Source organism: Fusarium proliferatum (genome assembly GCF_900067095.1).
Source record: "Fusarium proliferatum ET1 genome assembly, contig: FPRO_scaffold008, whole genome shotgun sequence".
Taxonomy (NCBI): Eukaryota; Fungi; Ascomycota; class Sordariomycetes; order Hypocreales; family Nectriaceae; genus Fusarium; species Fusarium proliferatum.
Genome location: NW_022194797.1, coordinates 1,695,825 through 1,712,286, shown reverse-complemented (window position 1 = coordinate 1,712,286; position 16,462 = coordinate 1,695,825). Strand labels below are relative to the sequence as shown.

Here is a 16,462-nt window from a genome sequence, read left to right as displayed (position 1 = left end):
TTCGAAATGTGTATCAATATCGCTACACACCGCAATGTCGGGGACGGGGCGTTGGTGGTCATGTCGTCCTTCAAAATGTCAGACTATACTTTGACTGTAAGGTGGGATAACATACTGCCTTGCGCTTCTATAAAAAGCAATCCTGGTTAGCATTAAGAATTTGAGGAGGTGACGGAAAAGTACTTACTTTCCCCGCGACGGGGGTTGTCTTGGGCTTCTGAAGTGTCGTTAGCATATTGTCGGTGAGCCTGGTGAATGATAAGTCCTACAGCAGCCTTCTTTCCGGAGTTGTTCTGGACTTGCGTTAGCTGCTGACATATGGTGGTACTCTCAAGCATGTGTAGAGAGGCTAGGAGTGGACAGTTGAATACTTACGGAGTTCTTTCTGCCGGCCATGCTATCGCTATGTAAGGAACCCAGAATGTCAACGGCTTATCAGTTTGGATTCAAACCTACTTGATGGTTGTTCAGCTAGGAGAAGAGTCAGCTTGAAAACTTCTGAGGGACTCCGAGGAGTTGGACGTCGATCGAGGGGAGGGACTCACAGATTCGGGAAGGAAATTGAGCTACCACAGGCAAGAATGTTAGCAGGCTTTTCATCTCTTCCCAAAGCCAAATCAACTCACAGCTTGTTGATAAAAAAAAAAACACCTATCGCGAAGAACTACGCGTCAGCGGCCAAGGTCTAAACCATAGGGGGCGGGGACGAGAATAATCAGACACGTACGCTATTTTCAACAGTTAGTGCGACAAAACCAATATCTTGGCCGTTCTGTTCGCAACGCCCCGAGAAAAGAGAGATACTTTCCGGCGGCGGCGGTTTGGCGGCGGCGATATTGAGTGTTGTGCTTATTGTGTGAAGTGCGAGAAGCAAATTCTTTCTTTGACGTGTTTGCTTTATATACGTCGTTTAGATATCGTACCCAAGTATCAACGGATGATTGACTGCGGCGGGCGAGATGCGGATGAAGACGAGGAAAGGTGACAGAGGATAAAATCGGAAGGATCAAAACAGTTTGTGGGCACGGGCCAACTGGGTGTTACACAGGAAAGGGTACGAGGTGAACGCCTGCTCACTGCACTGTAAGATTCAGGTCAGCCATCAGTCTCAAGTTAGATCAGCTGAATCTTGCCCTGGTGTCAACATTTTTCTCTCGAAATCCACTTATCCTAAGCAAACGAAGTTTAGGTAAATTTATGATATTTTAGGTCAGTTTAGGAAAGTTTAGGATCCATCCTTATGATAATTTAGGATAACTTTAGGAGACACTTTGACGAATTTCCTTTGGCCCTGAAGTCCAGTCTGTGAGGTTTTTGCTCACCTACACCATGAAGATGGCCCCTGACACGTTTACTTTGGTGTCGGCACCCATGCCGCCTGGTGTTGCACGACAATCATGTTGCTGGTAGTAGTCTTAATGCACACAGTTACCACCCGACTTCTGCTTCTCTTTCACGCTCTCGAGTACAGGCCGGTACTTGCGTACACAGATGTTGTTGAAACCTTTGACTGTAGCCTGGCCTCAGAAGGAACTTTGGTTCACGGTTGTTGCGGTAAATCAATGAGTTGAGGTCGTCTAAGAACTATTGAGATCAATCCACCCCGAATTTCAGTCGCCAGTACAGCCTTTGCCAACCTGGTATCACCGCATGTGTTTCCGTCCAAGTCTCGCAATTCATGTCACAGCTCATCTCGCTTTTACACTTGAAGCCAGTCAGTTCCTATCTGTTTTGACATATGGCATCGCGCCCTTACCTCGAAAATCGCCACGTCTTGGCCCCGTAATATCAGTCGTATTCATGCTCTCGAGTGCAAATTCGCGCTTTGTTTGCTCTAATTGACACAAGAAGACTGCTGTTAGTGTTCATCGAAGACTTGGCGAGGGAATCAGAGCAAACTGACCATGATGGAGCTGAGGGCATTGATAAATATGGCACTTAAAAGATAGCCCGGCGCAGTTGTCTGGTACACATGATTAATCGAGGATTGACAGTCGAAAGGCGTCCATACCCTGAAATCGGACTTTGCTTTGAAGCAATCCATTTCAATCTTCAACCTGATTATGATAGCGTGCGTCCTGCATTGTAAGCTCACGGCAGTGACGTAGTTACTCACGTTGTAGGTGTTGGGCTCGAGGCCCTTGGTCTCGTCAGTAGCGTTACGCAACGTTAGTACAACATACAGCAGTGGAAATAAAGAACTTTACGTACAGCGGCAGCCTCCTCTTCGAGGCTCTTTCGCTATAGAGTCCAATAAGTCAGTTACTGTCAGAACACACCGGAGTTGTTGCCTACGGCATCCTCGAGCAATTTCTAAAAGCTGTCAATTTAGATCTCTCAATTGGGGGATCAACTTACTTCGGCGTCGGAGGCCGCTGCGTCGGCCTGAGCCTCGACCTCTTTCTTGGGAACGTGATATTTATCAGCGATACATTCCCAATGTAAATCGTGACGAGTACAGATCGCAATCTCATCCTCAAGGACCTAAGTGATGCGGAAAAGATTGGTTAGAACAGCATCTAGACGAATGAATCGTGGCACTCACAGCGATGGACTTAGCGTCGACCTAGAACTCATGTTAGTATGCGAGAAATATTGGAGCGCGAGTGTGTTGTGGTGCTACTTACTTGACAAAAGATATCGACTTCTTCGAGGCACGCCGCAAGGCGCGCCCGCTCAGCATGAATCCACCGTGAGCAATGTCAGTCTTTTCACTTTGATTCACCCCGAGGATGACAACGCAAATGCAAGCTCAAAGTGAGGTGGGGATCGTACGTTCAGATCAGCAACGTTGTACTATCTGGCCCTATGTGTTAGAACCCTTCCGGCTCACGGTTGTAGGTAACCTACAGCAAGTCGAAGACGTTTTGCCTGTATTCTCTGTCAATTATCTTATCGTGAACTTTGTAGGAGTTCTAAACCATCGTAGCTTGGCGACAGCTTCCAGATACTAAACAACAGGAACGATCAGCAAAGGCTTCCGTCGATTTGCATGGAGAGACTTACGGAGAGCTCATTGTCGTAGTGCTGAAAGACGTTTAGTTGCCAGAGGTCATTAGCATACGGATGGGGTAAAGCTTATGGTACGGACCTTGCGTTTGGGCAGCAGAATGTCTGGAATACAGGTCTCAAAGCGACAATAAGGGTAACTTACAAGTCGTTTGGGCTTGAGAAGCCCACACCAAGGGGTGGTGGGGGAGGAGGAGGGGGTCGAAGCCGAAGCCGCAACCGCAGCCGAAGCATCAGGAGTCATATTGAACTGAGTCATGTCAGGGGCATTACAAGGTCAATATTGACGGGACAGGACAATGTTGAGTTTGAAGTCGGATTCGGACGTACATGTGAGAGTTTTGTGGCTGGTCGAAGTGTTAGTTACTCGACGACTCAAAGAAGCAGACTAAATCCGTTGAGTTGGATGGCAGTCAAACGGGGAGAACTCACAAAGTTTGTGCTGGAAATGATCTACTCAAGGCAAGTATGTATGTTAGCAGGCTGCTTATCTCGTTCGAACCGCAAATGAAGTTACGGCTTGTTGACAAAGAAACACCTATCGCGAAGAACTACACGTCAGCGGCCAAGATCCAGCGCAAAGGAAGATCGGATATCAGTAGTTATATACGCTGTTATTACTAGTTAGTAAAGGAATATCGTATCGGAATGCCCCGGGAAGGGGGATACTTACCGGCAGCAGAAGGTGGCGGCGTTGTTGTAGGAGGAGAAGAGAGGAGAAGAATTTCACGATACCTTAGATATTTCTTGAATCAACACCTGGGCACGGGCCACCATTGCACAAAAACCACAATAGCTGCGTACTGGTTCCCATTTCTCACAGTGTGGAACAGATTTCGACTCAGGCTAGAGATATTTAACTACAAAGTCTTCCAGAGGCCTTGGTCACTTGTCATCTGGATACACAACACCCTTTGATACGGCTGTCTTTCATTATTTGTCTCTACCTTTCTCTAAGTTGCAAGTTTTGTCCTTTCTCCTTAGTATAGTTGAAGCAAAACTTAGCAAAAAGACCCCAAACTGATCATAAATTATCATAAAGCGTGGATCCCAAAATATCCTAAACTATACTAAATTATCCAAAGTTTGACTAAAGTACAATAAACTTACCTAAGGAATTTTATGTCCGAGATTGAGATAACTTCAAACTTCTTTCCATCGCCGAGACTGGAAGAGCGTGCCTTGCAATTTCTACAGTGCATCAAACCTGAAGCTGGAAGTTGTAACACACAGTTGGTCTGTGCTCACGGGATATTTTGATCTGTGTTGTCAAGACTGCCCCCATCCCCTTTTCTGCTCTTCTCCTGCAACATCCCCATCACCAAATTAATCATCTCTCCATACTCTCGGTGGCATGCAAAACGCCAACACGTTTAGATAAAGCAACCAAATTCTTTGTTGCACGTGCAAGAAGCACGACGGTCAACGTCGCAGCCAATAAAGTCCTTGGTAAAGACAATGACTCGATCAACCAAGCCCGTAGTATCCAATGCCTGCTCTCTGAGACCTCTTATATTCACCTCAGAAAGGACCCGAGATCCTATGTTGCTAATACTGGTATAGAAGGGGCCCGAGAAGAAGACTGCCGTAGGAAACCTCGATCCACAGATTCTCCGCCAACCAATATACGGGCGACACTTTCAGAACACCAAGGCAACCCCCAAGCAAGGGGTGAGGGTAAGTGCTTGGCACTCAACTCTTACAGGTTCTTGATGCTTACCACAATTGTTTGTTTAGGAGCGCAAGGCTGTATGTTATCCCAAACGACCGACAGATTAGTGTTTTGAATGCCACTGACAAGATTCAGTCTGAAATGACCGACGAGGCTGACCCAGCCGCCCCCGTAAGTGGAAAGATTGTCTAAACAGTAGTGATACTGACATGTTTGGATAGCCATCTCTTGTTGCCTCAGTCCACTCAACTGAGGCCCCCTCCGGCTGTGACCCCGACCTCCCCTCATTTCACCACCTCGAAGACGAGTACCTACTTAACCCAACGACATCATACTGCTTCAGCGGGCTGTTCTTGACTCTGGATACGGACATATGATAATGAAAGGCAGTGAGAAAGCTCGTGTGTTTGCAAAAGTCAGGTTAGATTGGTTGGGTATTATTAGCAGTGGTCGCCCATCGGATGAGATCTGGTCACGTTGGTTTATCAGGCGGAATCCAAATTGAATTTAGACTTCCTTCGACAGAGGCTACATCTCCATATATCCTTGCTGCTTAGTGACCACTGGGGGTTGGCCAGTTGTTTTGTTGCCCGTCTGTTCGTACTTTGCCAAAGCCCCAGTCACTCAGTTTAATAACTAGGGCCAAAACGAAAGAGAACGGAAACTTCTATTTCGACCTCACAACATGACGATTACCCCTATGTAAAGATTGCTTGTATATATATATATATATATCTGTAAATATGGAATGGTCCCGTTGAAGTGAACTCAGGGCGCGTCAGTTGGGTCCCTGCACAGTTGTTAGTCTTCAGCTCAAGCAATTTCGAAGATAGGGCTACTCACCAGTCTGTAACCAAATGCTCATCCAAACCATCCAGCTCCTTCATATCAGCCTCCGAGATTTCAAACCCATCAACGCTTGCGTTCTCGATCATACGCTTCTGCTTGGTACTCTTGGGGAGAGTGATGAAGTCATGTTGAAGCCCCCACCTAGGCAACGTCAGTACAAAAAACGCGGTACGGGTTGGAAGCCATACTTGACAAATATTTGAGCAGGTGTGACGGAGTACTTCTTGGCCATGTTGACAATGGCAGGGTGATCCATGCGCTCGGCACGAGCGAGAGGGGCGTAGGCCTCGATGGCGATGCTGTGTTTGGCACAGGTGGCGCGGATTCCCTCTTGGGTGTTGAAAGGGTGAACTTCAATCTGGTTGATCACGGGAGGGATGCGAGGGTTGGAAGCCATGAGTTCCTCGATCTTGAGAGTGTCAGTATCTTCAATGTGCAGCAAGAGACATGCGACTTACATGAGCGGAGCCAAAGTTGCTCACACCGGCAGCACGAATCTCACCCGCATCAACAGCATCCTCCAGCGCCTTCCAGCTCGTAAGTCTGGCTGTCTTTCCACCATATGGGCTGTGGAGGAGGAATAAGTCAATATATCCCAAGCCTGAGGCCTCAACGGATTTCTTGACAGATCGTCGCACAGCATCATACGACTCGTCGCAGCTGGCGAGCTTGGAGGTGTACCAAATATCCTCGCGCTTCAAACCAGCCGCGTTCTCACTACTGGCGAGAAAGTCGCTGATGGCTTTACCGGCTTGGCGCTCGTTGTGGTACATCTGCGCGCAGTCGAAACCGCGGTAGCCGGTGAGAAGGCCCTGGCGAACTGCATCAGTGGCTTCTTTGGTGGACATCATGTAGAGACCGAGTTGGATGCGGGGAATGATGAGGCCATTGTTGAGCTGCGAATGTTAGCGAGCGTATTGCACGACTGGATGGATCGTACCTTGGCCGTGGCGGCGAGAAGTGAGGGCTGAGAGGCCATTTTTGCGGAAGTCTTGGTTGATGGAGGAAGCGAGAATCTGAGATGGTGATGATGTCAGGACGTTGCGATCTGATAAGAATTGATGGGGCCGACATCGCTGGGTCCATCAGTGGGGGTGACGTAAGAATAACGACGTCGCATCGTAAGAATCGCGAACTTTAGCTGACAATATTCCAAAAAGAAGAAGCAATGCTTCAGCTTTACTCTTATTTTTATCATGGTATGATAGTGATTGTCTCATTGAGATGATGGCGCAACGAAAGCTAGGCCTGATTGTCACACGAGCATGCGGTTGCACCACATGTAGAACTGCTCCGTAACGTCCAGATCAACAGCCTCATGTCAAAGGCGGATCGGATAAGCTCAACTGCCGAGCTTGAGGTCTTGCTTGCACTTCAGCCGTTGCCGAAACCGGGGGCTGGATTAAGTTCGAAACTTCAAAGGCGGTGCGACATCCGACTGCTCAACGGTCACGTTCGAGTTACATGCTTCAAAAGTTTGTTATTCGCATTTTTGAACTGATATGAAACCCAAGAAAACATTCTCCAGATGCACGACGTTGCATAAATGCAGTACTCTACATGTCACCGCTGTCAATCGCCCGATTGTCCTTTCATTCCCGTCGCACGTCCCCTCTTTTGTTGACCACCAAACTTCACAGTAACGTCACCTAAGCTCAATCCTCTGAAAGCATCTTCTCCACTCTTCTTCCAACCGTCACACTCCAACCATCAATCTTCTTGTTCCAAAGATCCGTCAAGTAAAACGTGATGGTCAGCAGAACCACCCAACCGATCGCGTATCCGCCCGTCTTTCCGAAGCTGTCGAACAGTCTCGGCATAATCCAAAAGCCCAAGCTATGCAACACAGGTCCGTGGACGAGATATAGTGAGAAGCTAACCTTGCCGAGATACTGCGGGAGGCGGCTTTCAAGCAAGCGAACGAGCACCGGACTTCGCAGGATGCACGCAACGAGGAGCACGGCACCCATTGCCTCGTAGAACATCCATCCAGACAGCGGCGTGTAGTACTTGGGTACCCAGGTCGAAAGATAGGCGAAGCCCGGCGTGTACTCAGCACCAGAGTCAGGGTACGACAAGAAATACAACGCCAAGACTATACCAGCCCATCGCAACGCCGTTCCCTTTGTCGTCCGTTGGAAGTCGCCTCCGCGACCCTTCGCGCCCGTAGCCGATGGCAGCACATCTGATGAACGTCGAACATCATGCTCTGACAGCAACATACCGCCCAAGAAAGTCGCCATGTCCCATCGTCCGATGAAGAGACTGTATGCAGAGAGGAAGCAGCCGATTCTCGTTCGCCATTTCGCCTTGATGGCAGCTGTGCCGAGAAGGAAGACGTAGATAACCATCGAGCCACGGAACTCCATCGGAATTGTGAAGGTATGCGGGTCATAGCGTGTATGGTAGTGACCGAAGTTGAACGGGTTGGCCCACTCGGCGTAGGATCTGGTAAAGTTCTTCATCGCGTACGTCAAGTTCGGGTGGATGAAGGGATGCTCTTCCCATGAGCCTCCCATCTGAACCCAAGTAAGGTTCAGTGGGTTTGTGGCGTTGGTGGCATTACCGAACGTGAGATCCAGATCGTCTTCGTCATCGAGGTAGCTGAGAGCTGCGAGTCGCTCCATACCAGTGGTGTCCTTAACAGGCTTGGTGGAGTTGGTGTTGTTCTTGGGAAACTGGGCCTCATACTCGGATTCCAAGGTATAGAGTTGAGACGGTCCATATGATCGCGTTGTGTGATTGACGCAGAGGAGCATGTCCGTCCATTCTGTGGTGTTTCCTTCAGGATATCCGGTGGTATTGCGGAGATACGCAGTGGTTTCTATTCCCAAGTAATTCGCGATACCTGTAGCTCCTCTCACAGCGGTACCATTAGCACAGAAGTGACCCTCGGCCAAATCGGCATGAGTAATTGTCGCATTGATGTAGTGAGAGTCAGGACCCTTGTAAATGGCGAACTCAGACTTGAAGACACCGATTTGAGCTAGCACAGCGACAAGGAACATGCTGATGGTGGGAGGAATGTAGAGGCGAAAGACACGTCGGAAAACAGATGAGGCAAGCTTCTGATAAGCAGTATCAAGCTTGCGCTCCTGGATCAAGCGGAGAATATGGCGGCAAATAACATAACCAGAGATGGCGAAGAAAATGGCAACCATAGCACGTCCACGATGCAAAAGGCAAATAATTGGTAACGACTGCAATCCCCAATACGGCTCAGGCGCACGCGGAGGGAACGCGCCATAGCCTAACATGATGGCAGGCGTCCATGGCCAGAAGAAATGATAATTGAAGACAAGAAGACATGCGATTCCGCGCAAGCCGTCGAGGCATCTGATCTTGTCTCTGTTGAAGCGCGAGGCTGGGGCTGACGATGAGGGCTTATCTTCGTGCTCGGAGCGAGGCAGCAGATCCGGCTGTTGCCCGCCCATGCTGACGGATTGTCGTGATCTAGCGATTGGAAGCATTCATGCGCGCGCAATGAGGGTGGCTTCAATTGGCGCGTGATGAGGGGGAATGTTGTGTGAGAGTTTGAAATGACGAGGTGAATCAAGGGAGGCTGAAGTCGTACAGAGTGTCCTTGATACGATCCATGTTCACGATGACTAAAGTGAGGTAAGATCTACAGACGGTCTAGCCCCTTGTGGTAGCGGCGCCACAAGAGAGTTGCGCCGCAGTAGCCACAGCGCAATTTACTCTTGTAGGGTAAGCTGCCACGCGACAGTTTAGACTTTGCAACGCGTCGTCAATAAAGTTCAAAACATTGGACTGAACATGAGGAGATGTTCTGCAGTTATAACAAATCGCAAAAAGATGTAGAACCAGCAAAAGAAATGCGTAATCAGGGAATCGAACCCTGGGCTCCCCGACGCTGCTCGAATGGCAACGGAGAATTTTACCACTAAACCAATTACGCTTAGCTGATTTGTTTCAAGTTGGCGAAGTTGGGGTTCTTGGAGGCGACAACGGCTGCAGCTGGTACGAAGCTCTCCTGTAACATTCTCATTCATACCCCATGTCCGAATAGTCATAGAGGATTATCTGTTGGAAAGGATAAAGATGCAATTTATAAGGAACTCAAAGACTGCTCTGACTTCCATACTTGTTTTCCTAGTTCAATTGAGTCTTTGACCTGGGATTTGTATTAAGGTCAGACAAATCGCCACTTACCCGGCACCATAATATAATTCTTCATCTACAACAGTCATTTCGATTATATGTTGCGATCAAAGTGAATCATCTTGTCCTCCATATCGCTAAGGATACATGTTACTGAATTGAGAAATAGCAAAACCAATTCTTTACCAGCTGCGGGCCAAAGAGCAGCGGCATATTAATTGAACAAATGCGTACACTAGAACGATGAGAGACGCAGCCCATTGAGCAAACAAGATACGCGATACAAGATTGGCCAAACACTCAATCAGCTATTGTGGTACGGTGTATGTGTTGGGCAATCAATTTATCACAGGCTGGGGTTTGACGATGAGGCATTTCTGGGCAAACACAAAAAGTCAGCATGGATTTGACGCGAAGCCATTTCAGGTGACGAGAAGCAAAAAGAAGAGGTTTGCCGTCAGCAAGACTCGAACTTGCGTTTTCAGTGCTTTCAATAGCCACAAACTGATGTACTGACCCCTATACGATGACGGCTTTGTTGGCTGTTGATGGGACCCCGGCCACTTATTTTGCACTCTGATGTTCTGCGACCCACAGCCATTCAAGGCCAAAGGGCTTCATGACGAAAATATCTCCCTTGTCTCCATTCGCATGCACTCGATATTTTCTGTCGTCGCACACCATATGTCTGGTTAGGCAGATACCTCCGCTTATCGAAACCAGCATGAGCACTTGAAAACCCTTCCTTACCATTAAACTTCTTGTCTTCAGGTCTTCATGGTACTTTTCCTAAGGTCTTCATATATCAGAGGTACAGAGACTGGCTTCTGAGAACCCACCAACATTGACACAATATTGTGTTGCATCGGTAGTGACAAGTAATCAGCACATCCTGCTATCAAACCCGTTGCCATAATCATTCCGATCTCCACGCCCTTGGGCACGTTTCATCTCGTCTTCCCTACGTATACTTGTGACATAACTGCGGAAGCGATTACACATTTCCAAAACCTTCTGGAAATGGGCTTTAGTGACAACTGTCACCAATGCAGCATCATAGTCCGGATCCTCTTCGCTTTCAAACTCTGCCAGCGTGATGGCTGTCTGCAATGCATTACGAATGTCTCTCCCGTTGAGGTTCGTCTCGCCGGCGGTGTCAAGAACCCATTTCTTCGCGACTGGTGAGATCTGTACCTTGCCAGCGCATTCGCGCACCAGCTTGCGGAAAAATCCGCCCCAGACCTTTCGCCTAGTCTCCTCGTCGAGGGCCTGGTATCCGATAGCGACGTGGACTCGTGAAATGAAGGCATCGTCGATTTGTCCAACGCGGTTGGTAGTCAGAAACAGTAGGCTCTTAAAGTATTCCATCCGTCGAAGGAAGGCTGTGGGTGAAAGTTTAGTACCTTACATCGCTGATAGTGAGACGAGCGCTAAGCAAGGAACCTACCTAATACCAGCCCGTTTCGAGCGAGGTCTCGATTCTGCCTTCGCTCGAGGAAGATAACGGCTTCATCGACAAGAAGAACTGCGTTCCAGGCTTCCGCAAGATCAAACCACTTCATAAGCTCGCCTTCCACGAGCGTCTCGACTGTGCCGATATCAGCCACTGTGAGAGCAAGGAGTGGGCAATAATCAGATTTGAGATACTCTCATCCGATGGCAAGGACTCTTGAACGTAATCGAGAGAGATCCGCACTATAATAATATTAGCGTCACTGGGATAGTATTCAGGGGAAGTATTTGAGCCTACTCCAATGCTTGCGTCTTAGTCCATATGCCAGAACGTCTGGACATAGCAGAAGGAGTTGATGCTCGGTGAGCTGTTGAACAACAGAATCACCAGCCTCTGCGTGAAAAGCCTTCGGGGAAAGATGCTCGGGTACATCGTCGAGCCATACCTGCAATCGCTCCTGGTTCACCACGGCGTCGTTGCTGTTGGCGGGCCTAGACTTTTGATTTGCGGGACGATTCTGAGTACCTTGTGTGGTGTAGAAAGACCTATCGTTGTTGATGAGAATTCCATCATACTCCCTGAACCGATCTGAATACTCATTGACCGGGAGGGAAAGGGGTGGGGACATGTTGGATTCTTGCCCTCTTCGATGGTCGATAACTACCTTTCCTGTGTACTATGGATGCGTCAGCGACATATGAACCATTTCTCTGCTATCACATATCTTACATATTGGGCGGTTTCTCGAATCGGGCCCTTGTAGTCCACTAGGAGATTGCCACGTTGAAGGGCCTTGAAGAAGATTGCAGCCCGACGTAAAATTCTCCCACGTCGCTCGCCACCATCATGTACATCCCAAATTGAGACTGGATACACTTGAAGTCTAGTGACATCTCGGAATCCAGAGTAAGGGGGTATAGTTACGGAGAAAGAGCCCTTTCCGAGTCTGGAACCATCACTCTCAAGCCGCCAGAGGTCGACCAGCCACGACCCGTCACTCCCAGCCCCCCAAAGCTTAGACACAGAGACATCTGTCCGCCTGACGCTCCGCACAACTGCAGCATGAGTTGATCCTTCAATTTGTACATACACATCTATCCCAGGTTTGAGAAGATACCAGATCATGCCCAACTCAACCTGCGGGACGGAGTTGGAAAGGTGCTTTTGACAGGTCAAGATGGACTCAGTGTAAATTGGCTCGAGGAACTCCATCAAATGCTTTGCATGGAGTACCGTTGAGTGATTCTGCTGACCAATACCTTTACCCTCGGTTTTATAGTCCGTTGTCCTGGTACTTCCATTAGCTATAGCTGCGATGGCATCAAAATGATGGAATAGGACGGCAAAAGGCTCCTCAATCCTCATCTCTCCACTTTTTGAGTCATCCAACAACATCTGAGGGAAGGACGGATAATATTGAACGAGATCACTAAGGCCTTGAACAAGGAACGGAGATTCTACCACCAGATGTCGCCGGGAGACATGCTTTGGATTCAGTAGATCAAGACAAGATGAAGTCACTCTTTCCGGGAGCCTCTTGAGTCTCAATAGATTATACTGATCAATTTCTGCCTCGACAAAGGTTTCGATGGTTATGACGGGTCCCGTCCACGCCTCGGGTTGTGGAACATCCTCATCTGTCTCAGCTGATGCTTTCGTGGGAGGAAGGCCAATAGAAAACTCAATAGGCCGATCATCGACGTAGATTAGGTCAGGTCGCTGTAGACGGATGTCATCGCCACAAGGTTCTCCTAGGATCTGGTAGACTTTAGCGTTCCAAATAATGGCCGGCTCGGCAGGTGGATACAGTGCATCTGAGTCCTTAAGTTGTCGGAGCTTGGGTAGATCAATCACAAGGTCTCTTTACATCCCACTACGAGGGACCGTTTCTCTCTCAGAATCATCATATTCCAAGCCAATGTCCCAGTTATCACCACGATAATTGGCGTATGGGGGAGCAAGTAAGTGGGCGAGACGCTCCAGCTGATCCACGATGTGCGTGAGCTAGGCCCGAGATTGGTGCATGTCTTCATAGACAACCTTCAAGTACTGGAGGACCGGTCCGACCAAGCCTACACCAGAGACTTTCTAAGCACTATAGTATCACTGTGTCGCCTGAATGGCGGGAGCCAGCTCTTAGAGATTGCTACCGCACCGGATACAAGCGAGTTGATGTTCAGAACCAAGATCTGCTTCACTACGGATGGTTACGTGGATGGTCTGGCGCAGGCTGTAGAGCTGCAATTACTTGATAAGGTTGAATTTGACCTGGAAACAACCGAGCCTACGTCGATCGAGGTTGGTGGAAGATTGGAACGGGATTTGTGAGGGGAGAACCCATTGTTGTATGGACGGTAGAATTGTTGCCGCTTGTTAGAAGGATCAAGACTCGAGCAATAAAATTGATGTACTTTGCCCTAAACTGCAGAAAGATTTAGGTAAACTTAGAGGATACTTAGTGGGCCCTTAGACTAGCTTTTGGCACAATGACCTAAACTTAGAAGTACTTTGCTCAGAGATACGTAACTTAGGTTCTTTATCCTCACACAAACACACACTACTCTCTTACGTACTCAATCACGAATAGTACATATCACCTGCTGATTGAATCAGATGAAAATTTACATACCTATGTAGCCCTAAGCGTCAGTAGCATCGCCATCACCCGAAGACTTCTTCGAGGGAGCACCATCGTCTGAGAACGAATCGGTTTCCAAGGCTTCATTCCACTTGGAACAAGTTCCTTCAGGAACAACACCTTGCTTCTCCAAGTCCTCGAAGACATTCAAGATCCAGCGCTGACAGAACAATGGAGGGGCTTGGCGGACAGCAGCCTTGATCTTCTGTCTATCCTTTTCAAGGACCTGAGCAATCAAGTGACGCTTATCAATGCCATGACTTTCAACGCGCTTAGGCTCAATGGTAAATTCATATGGCTTACCGTGCATGGGTCCGCCAGTTATATGATAGAAGATTACATGAGTGGCATTTTCTTTGGCAAGCATGAGAATCCAATGTCGAGGTTGACCTTGACCTCGCTCCTTTGAAATGACTAGATAGAGGTTGAGCGTCCCCATTTGAGGAAACTAATAGAAAGATCTGCAATTTTAGGCTTTTTAAAGGTTAGTAGTTGGTTTCTTGTATAGCAATGAGCCGAATATGACCGTAGATTGAAAGTGAAAGTGCACACGGAGAGAATAGTTATGGCATCCCTCTTACTATAAGAACTTTGCGGCTTGAGTGAGTGATATTCCAAGGAAATTTTCTTTTATCTGAAGCTCTGTTCTACATCTTCTTATATTGCAAGACCTTTTCTCACGAACTGCAGTCTGCCGTAAGAGCGATGGCACTGTCAACATGAATCCATTGTGAACAATGGGATATGCGGAAGAGCATCATTCATCGTTACTCCGAACCCAACAGAGATAATGGACAGGCACGAGAAGCCTCTTTTTTGAGTAGTAAGTTGATATGAACTGTTTGGAAAAAGAGTTTTGAGAGCCATTGCTTGATGTCAGACTCTGTGAGTCAAAGTGTCATGACATTGATACCCATCTTATAACAAACAGTAATTACTCTCAAGAAGTTTATGTTTCCAGTGTCGCAGACTGAACCGGTATAAGCTGGCACGAGCTGAGAAGCCCAGATAATCTGAGATTACGGTCGCTTGTTGACTCTGTTCATCTGGACCAAGTCCGACCAGGGCTAATCAGGTGCACATCATTGATGACCATAAGACACTGTGCCCTGGAGCTTTGGATAAAGCACAAAAGTACTATGAAGAATGGGAACCTTCGAGTCTCAAGTTCGATCCTGAAGTAAGTCATTCTCCAAGATTTTATGACAAAGATCTTGATACGATATCGTCATGAGCTTGATCATCTTGATGTTCCCCACTAACAATCCATTTAGACTCCGAAAGCCTTTCAAAGGGCCAAGCCTGCCTCCAAACACTTCAACATATGCCTAGTCGAGTTGGTAGCTGTAGCTCTACATCAAGTAGCAGTCTGGCTACATAAGCTCGAACCCCATCTTCACCAGGGCGATATTGACGCTGTCACATACTGGGAGATGCCGCTATCTGAGACGATGGCTCGATTTCCGCCTGGACCAACTCTTTTCAGCCACCACGATTATCTTGACGACGATATATACCCAGAAGGGGTGGCAGATATGGTTGGCTACTGGGCCGAGGATCGCATTCTGGGCGGCGTAACTGTGTTCGATCGATGCCCCGAAAATCCGGATGAGATACCCAACATCTACTTTCACCCATGCCGCAAGAGTCAGACGATCAGGGTGTACCAACTACGAGATGAGCAACAACAGGCTCTCTTCGAATTTCTTCTCCAGGAAGAGCCGGGATCATTACCACCACCTCTACCGATTCTTGGCGACAAGCAGAATCGCGTGAGAGTCGACGCACCGAGAGCACTCACACACCATCATATCTACAGAGATATCTGGGAAAGAAGGCCATTGACTATCGTAGAAATGAGAATATTTGACAGAAGACCAAAAGACGAGCCTGACTACCCCGGGGTCGGCGCTATGATACGTCGCATCAATGCACAGGGCGGCATTCCGCTACCGCAGCCTCGCCCTCGCTCTTTGTCGCCGCCGATGAGGGAGGATGCTGATGAGAAGAATTATAGAGACAGGGACTAGCTACACGGCCTTGGAAATTTTTGCGGTCCTCTTAGCACTCAAGAAATGGAGCTATCGCCTTGACATCGCTTTCCTTTGTGAAGGATCGGCATATCATCCGTGACGCCCTTGATCTCACTCTCGCAAAACTCCACGTTGAAATGCCCACTGAAGATCTCCTTTCCAAACCCATCCGATGGAACACCACTCTTCTCTTCCTCAACACCTTCTCCAAAAAGATACAAAGCATCCAAACTTCCAGTTGCGATACTGATATCTTTCCCGTCGGGGTGCCAGAACAAAAAGGAGCCGCAGTCGCCGCAGAAGCCCCGCGCGATATTTTCGGACTTGCGATGTCTTTTGATCTTGTCCTCCGAGTCACCCTGCCACTCGATGGCGGAGACGGGGACTGTCAAGGTGGCGAGGAAAAAGCTTCCTGTTTGTTTGCGACATTGTGTACATTGACAAATGCACCCTAAAGAGTCTTTGGAAAGGTCGTGATCTTTGGGGAAGGAGATCTTGTAGCGGACGCCTTCGCACAGACACCCACCCTCGAGAATCTTGGATGATGAGTTTGCTGACGATGCCATGATAACTTCTTTTTGGACTACGAATAGTAAAAGCCTTGAGTACTGAGAGTTGAATTGGAAGATAAAAAGTAGAAAATGTTCATTGGGTTTAGGAATCGCCGCTCGCAACCATGACGACAT

At 48.2% G+C, this 16,462-nt stretch overlaps 7 protein-coding genes and 2 non-coding genes across 9 annotated transcripts; 1 reads left to right on the top strand and 8 right to left on the bottom strand.

The window, feature by feature from the left end:
• Nucleotides 1–2,045: 2,045 nt before the first annotated feature.
• On the bottom strand, nt 2,046–3,253 carry FPRO_14354 (uncharacterized protein; the record flags this gene model as incomplete). The annotated part of the gene is made up of 8 exons (XM_031219369.1): nt 2,046–2,057; nt 2,117–2,140; nt 2,212–2,241; nt 2,296–2,313; nt 2,359–2,484; nt 2,546–2,566; nt 3,007–3,027; nt 3,155–3,253. The coding sequence occupies 8 exons, from the start codon at nt 3,251–3,253 to the stop codon at nt 2,046–2,048; spliced, it is 351 nt and encodes a 116-aa protein (XP_031085135.1).
• Nucleotides 3,254–4,467: 1,214 nt separating this feature from the next.
• On the top strand, nt 4,468–5,058 carry FPRO_14353 (uncharacterized protein; the record flags this gene model as incomplete). Its single annotated transcript, XM_031219368.1, has 5 exons — nt 4,468–4,491; nt 4,573–4,686; nt 4,747–4,758; nt 4,817–4,852; nt 4,903–5,058. 5 exons carry the CDS (start codon nt 4,468–4,470, stop codon nt 5,056–5,058), a joined length of 342 nt encoding a protein of 113 aa, XP_031085134.1.
• A 391-nt stretch (nt 5,059–5,449) lies between these two features.
• Nucleotides 5,450–6,509, bottom strand: FPRO_14352 (uncharacterized protein; the record flags this gene model as incomplete). Its single annotated transcript, XM_031219367.1, has 5 exons — nt 5,450–5,471; nt 5,525–5,671; nt 5,719–5,939; nt 5,989–6,426; nt 6,471–6,509. 5 exons carry the CDS (start codon nt 6,507–6,509, stop codon nt 5,450–5,452), a joined length of 867 nt encoding a protein of 288 aa, XP_031085133.1.
• Nucleotides 6,510–7,185: 676 nt separating this feature from the next.
• FPRO_14351 (uncharacterized protein) lies at nt 7,186–8,964 on the bottom strand (the record flags this gene model as incomplete). Its single annotated transcript, XM_031219366.1, has 1 exon — nt 7,186–8,964. The coding sequence occupies one exon, from the start codon at nt 8,962–8,964 to the stop codon at nt 7,186–7,188; it is 1,779 nt and encodes a 592-aa protein (XP_031085132.1).
• A 403-nt stretch (nt 8,965–9,367) lies between these two features.
• tRNA lies at nt 9,368–9,449 on the bottom strand. Its single transcript is given in 2 exon segments — nt 9,368–9,402; nt 9,414–9,449. It is a non-coding gene; the product is annotated as a tRNA-Gly (tRNA).
• A 655-nt stretch (nt 9,450–10,104) lies between these two features.
• Nucleotides 10,105–10,186, bottom strand: tRNA. The gene is given in 2 exon segments: nt 10,105–10,139; nt 10,150–10,186. It is a non-coding gene; the product is annotated as a tRNA-His (tRNA).
• A 348-nt stretch (nt 10,187–10,534) lies between these two features.
• FPRO_14350 (uncharacterized protein) lies at nt 10,535–13,009 on the bottom strand (the record flags this gene model as incomplete). The annotated part of the gene is made up of 6 exons (XM_031219365.1): nt 10,535–11,034; nt 11,100–11,240; nt 11,300–11,347; nt 11,403–11,781; nt 11,835–12,919; nt 12,973–13,009. 6 exons carry the CDS (start codon nt 13,007–13,009, stop codon nt 10,535–10,537), a joined length of 2,190 nt encoding a protein of 729 aa, XP_031085131.1.
• Nucleotides 13,010–13,744: 735 nt separating this feature from the next.
• FPRO_14349 (uncharacterized protein) lies at nt 13,745–14,182 on the bottom strand (the record flags this gene model as incomplete). Its single annotated transcript, XM_031219364.1, has 1 exon — nt 13,745–14,182. One exon carries the CDS (start codon nt 14,180–14,182, stop codon nt 13,745–13,747), a length of 438 nt encoding a protein of 145 aa, XP_031085130.1.
• Nucleotides 14,183–15,811: 1,629 nt separating this feature from the next.
• Nucleotides 15,812–16,342, bottom strand: FPRO_14348 (uncharacterized protein; the record flags this gene model as incomplete). The annotated part of the gene is made up of 1 exon (XM_031219363.1): nt 15,812–16,342. One exon carries the CDS (start codon nt 16,340–16,342, stop codon nt 15,812–15,814), a length of 531 nt encoding a protein of 176 aa, XP_031085129.1.
• Between the last annotated feature and the right edge of the window lie 120 nt (nt 16,343–16,462).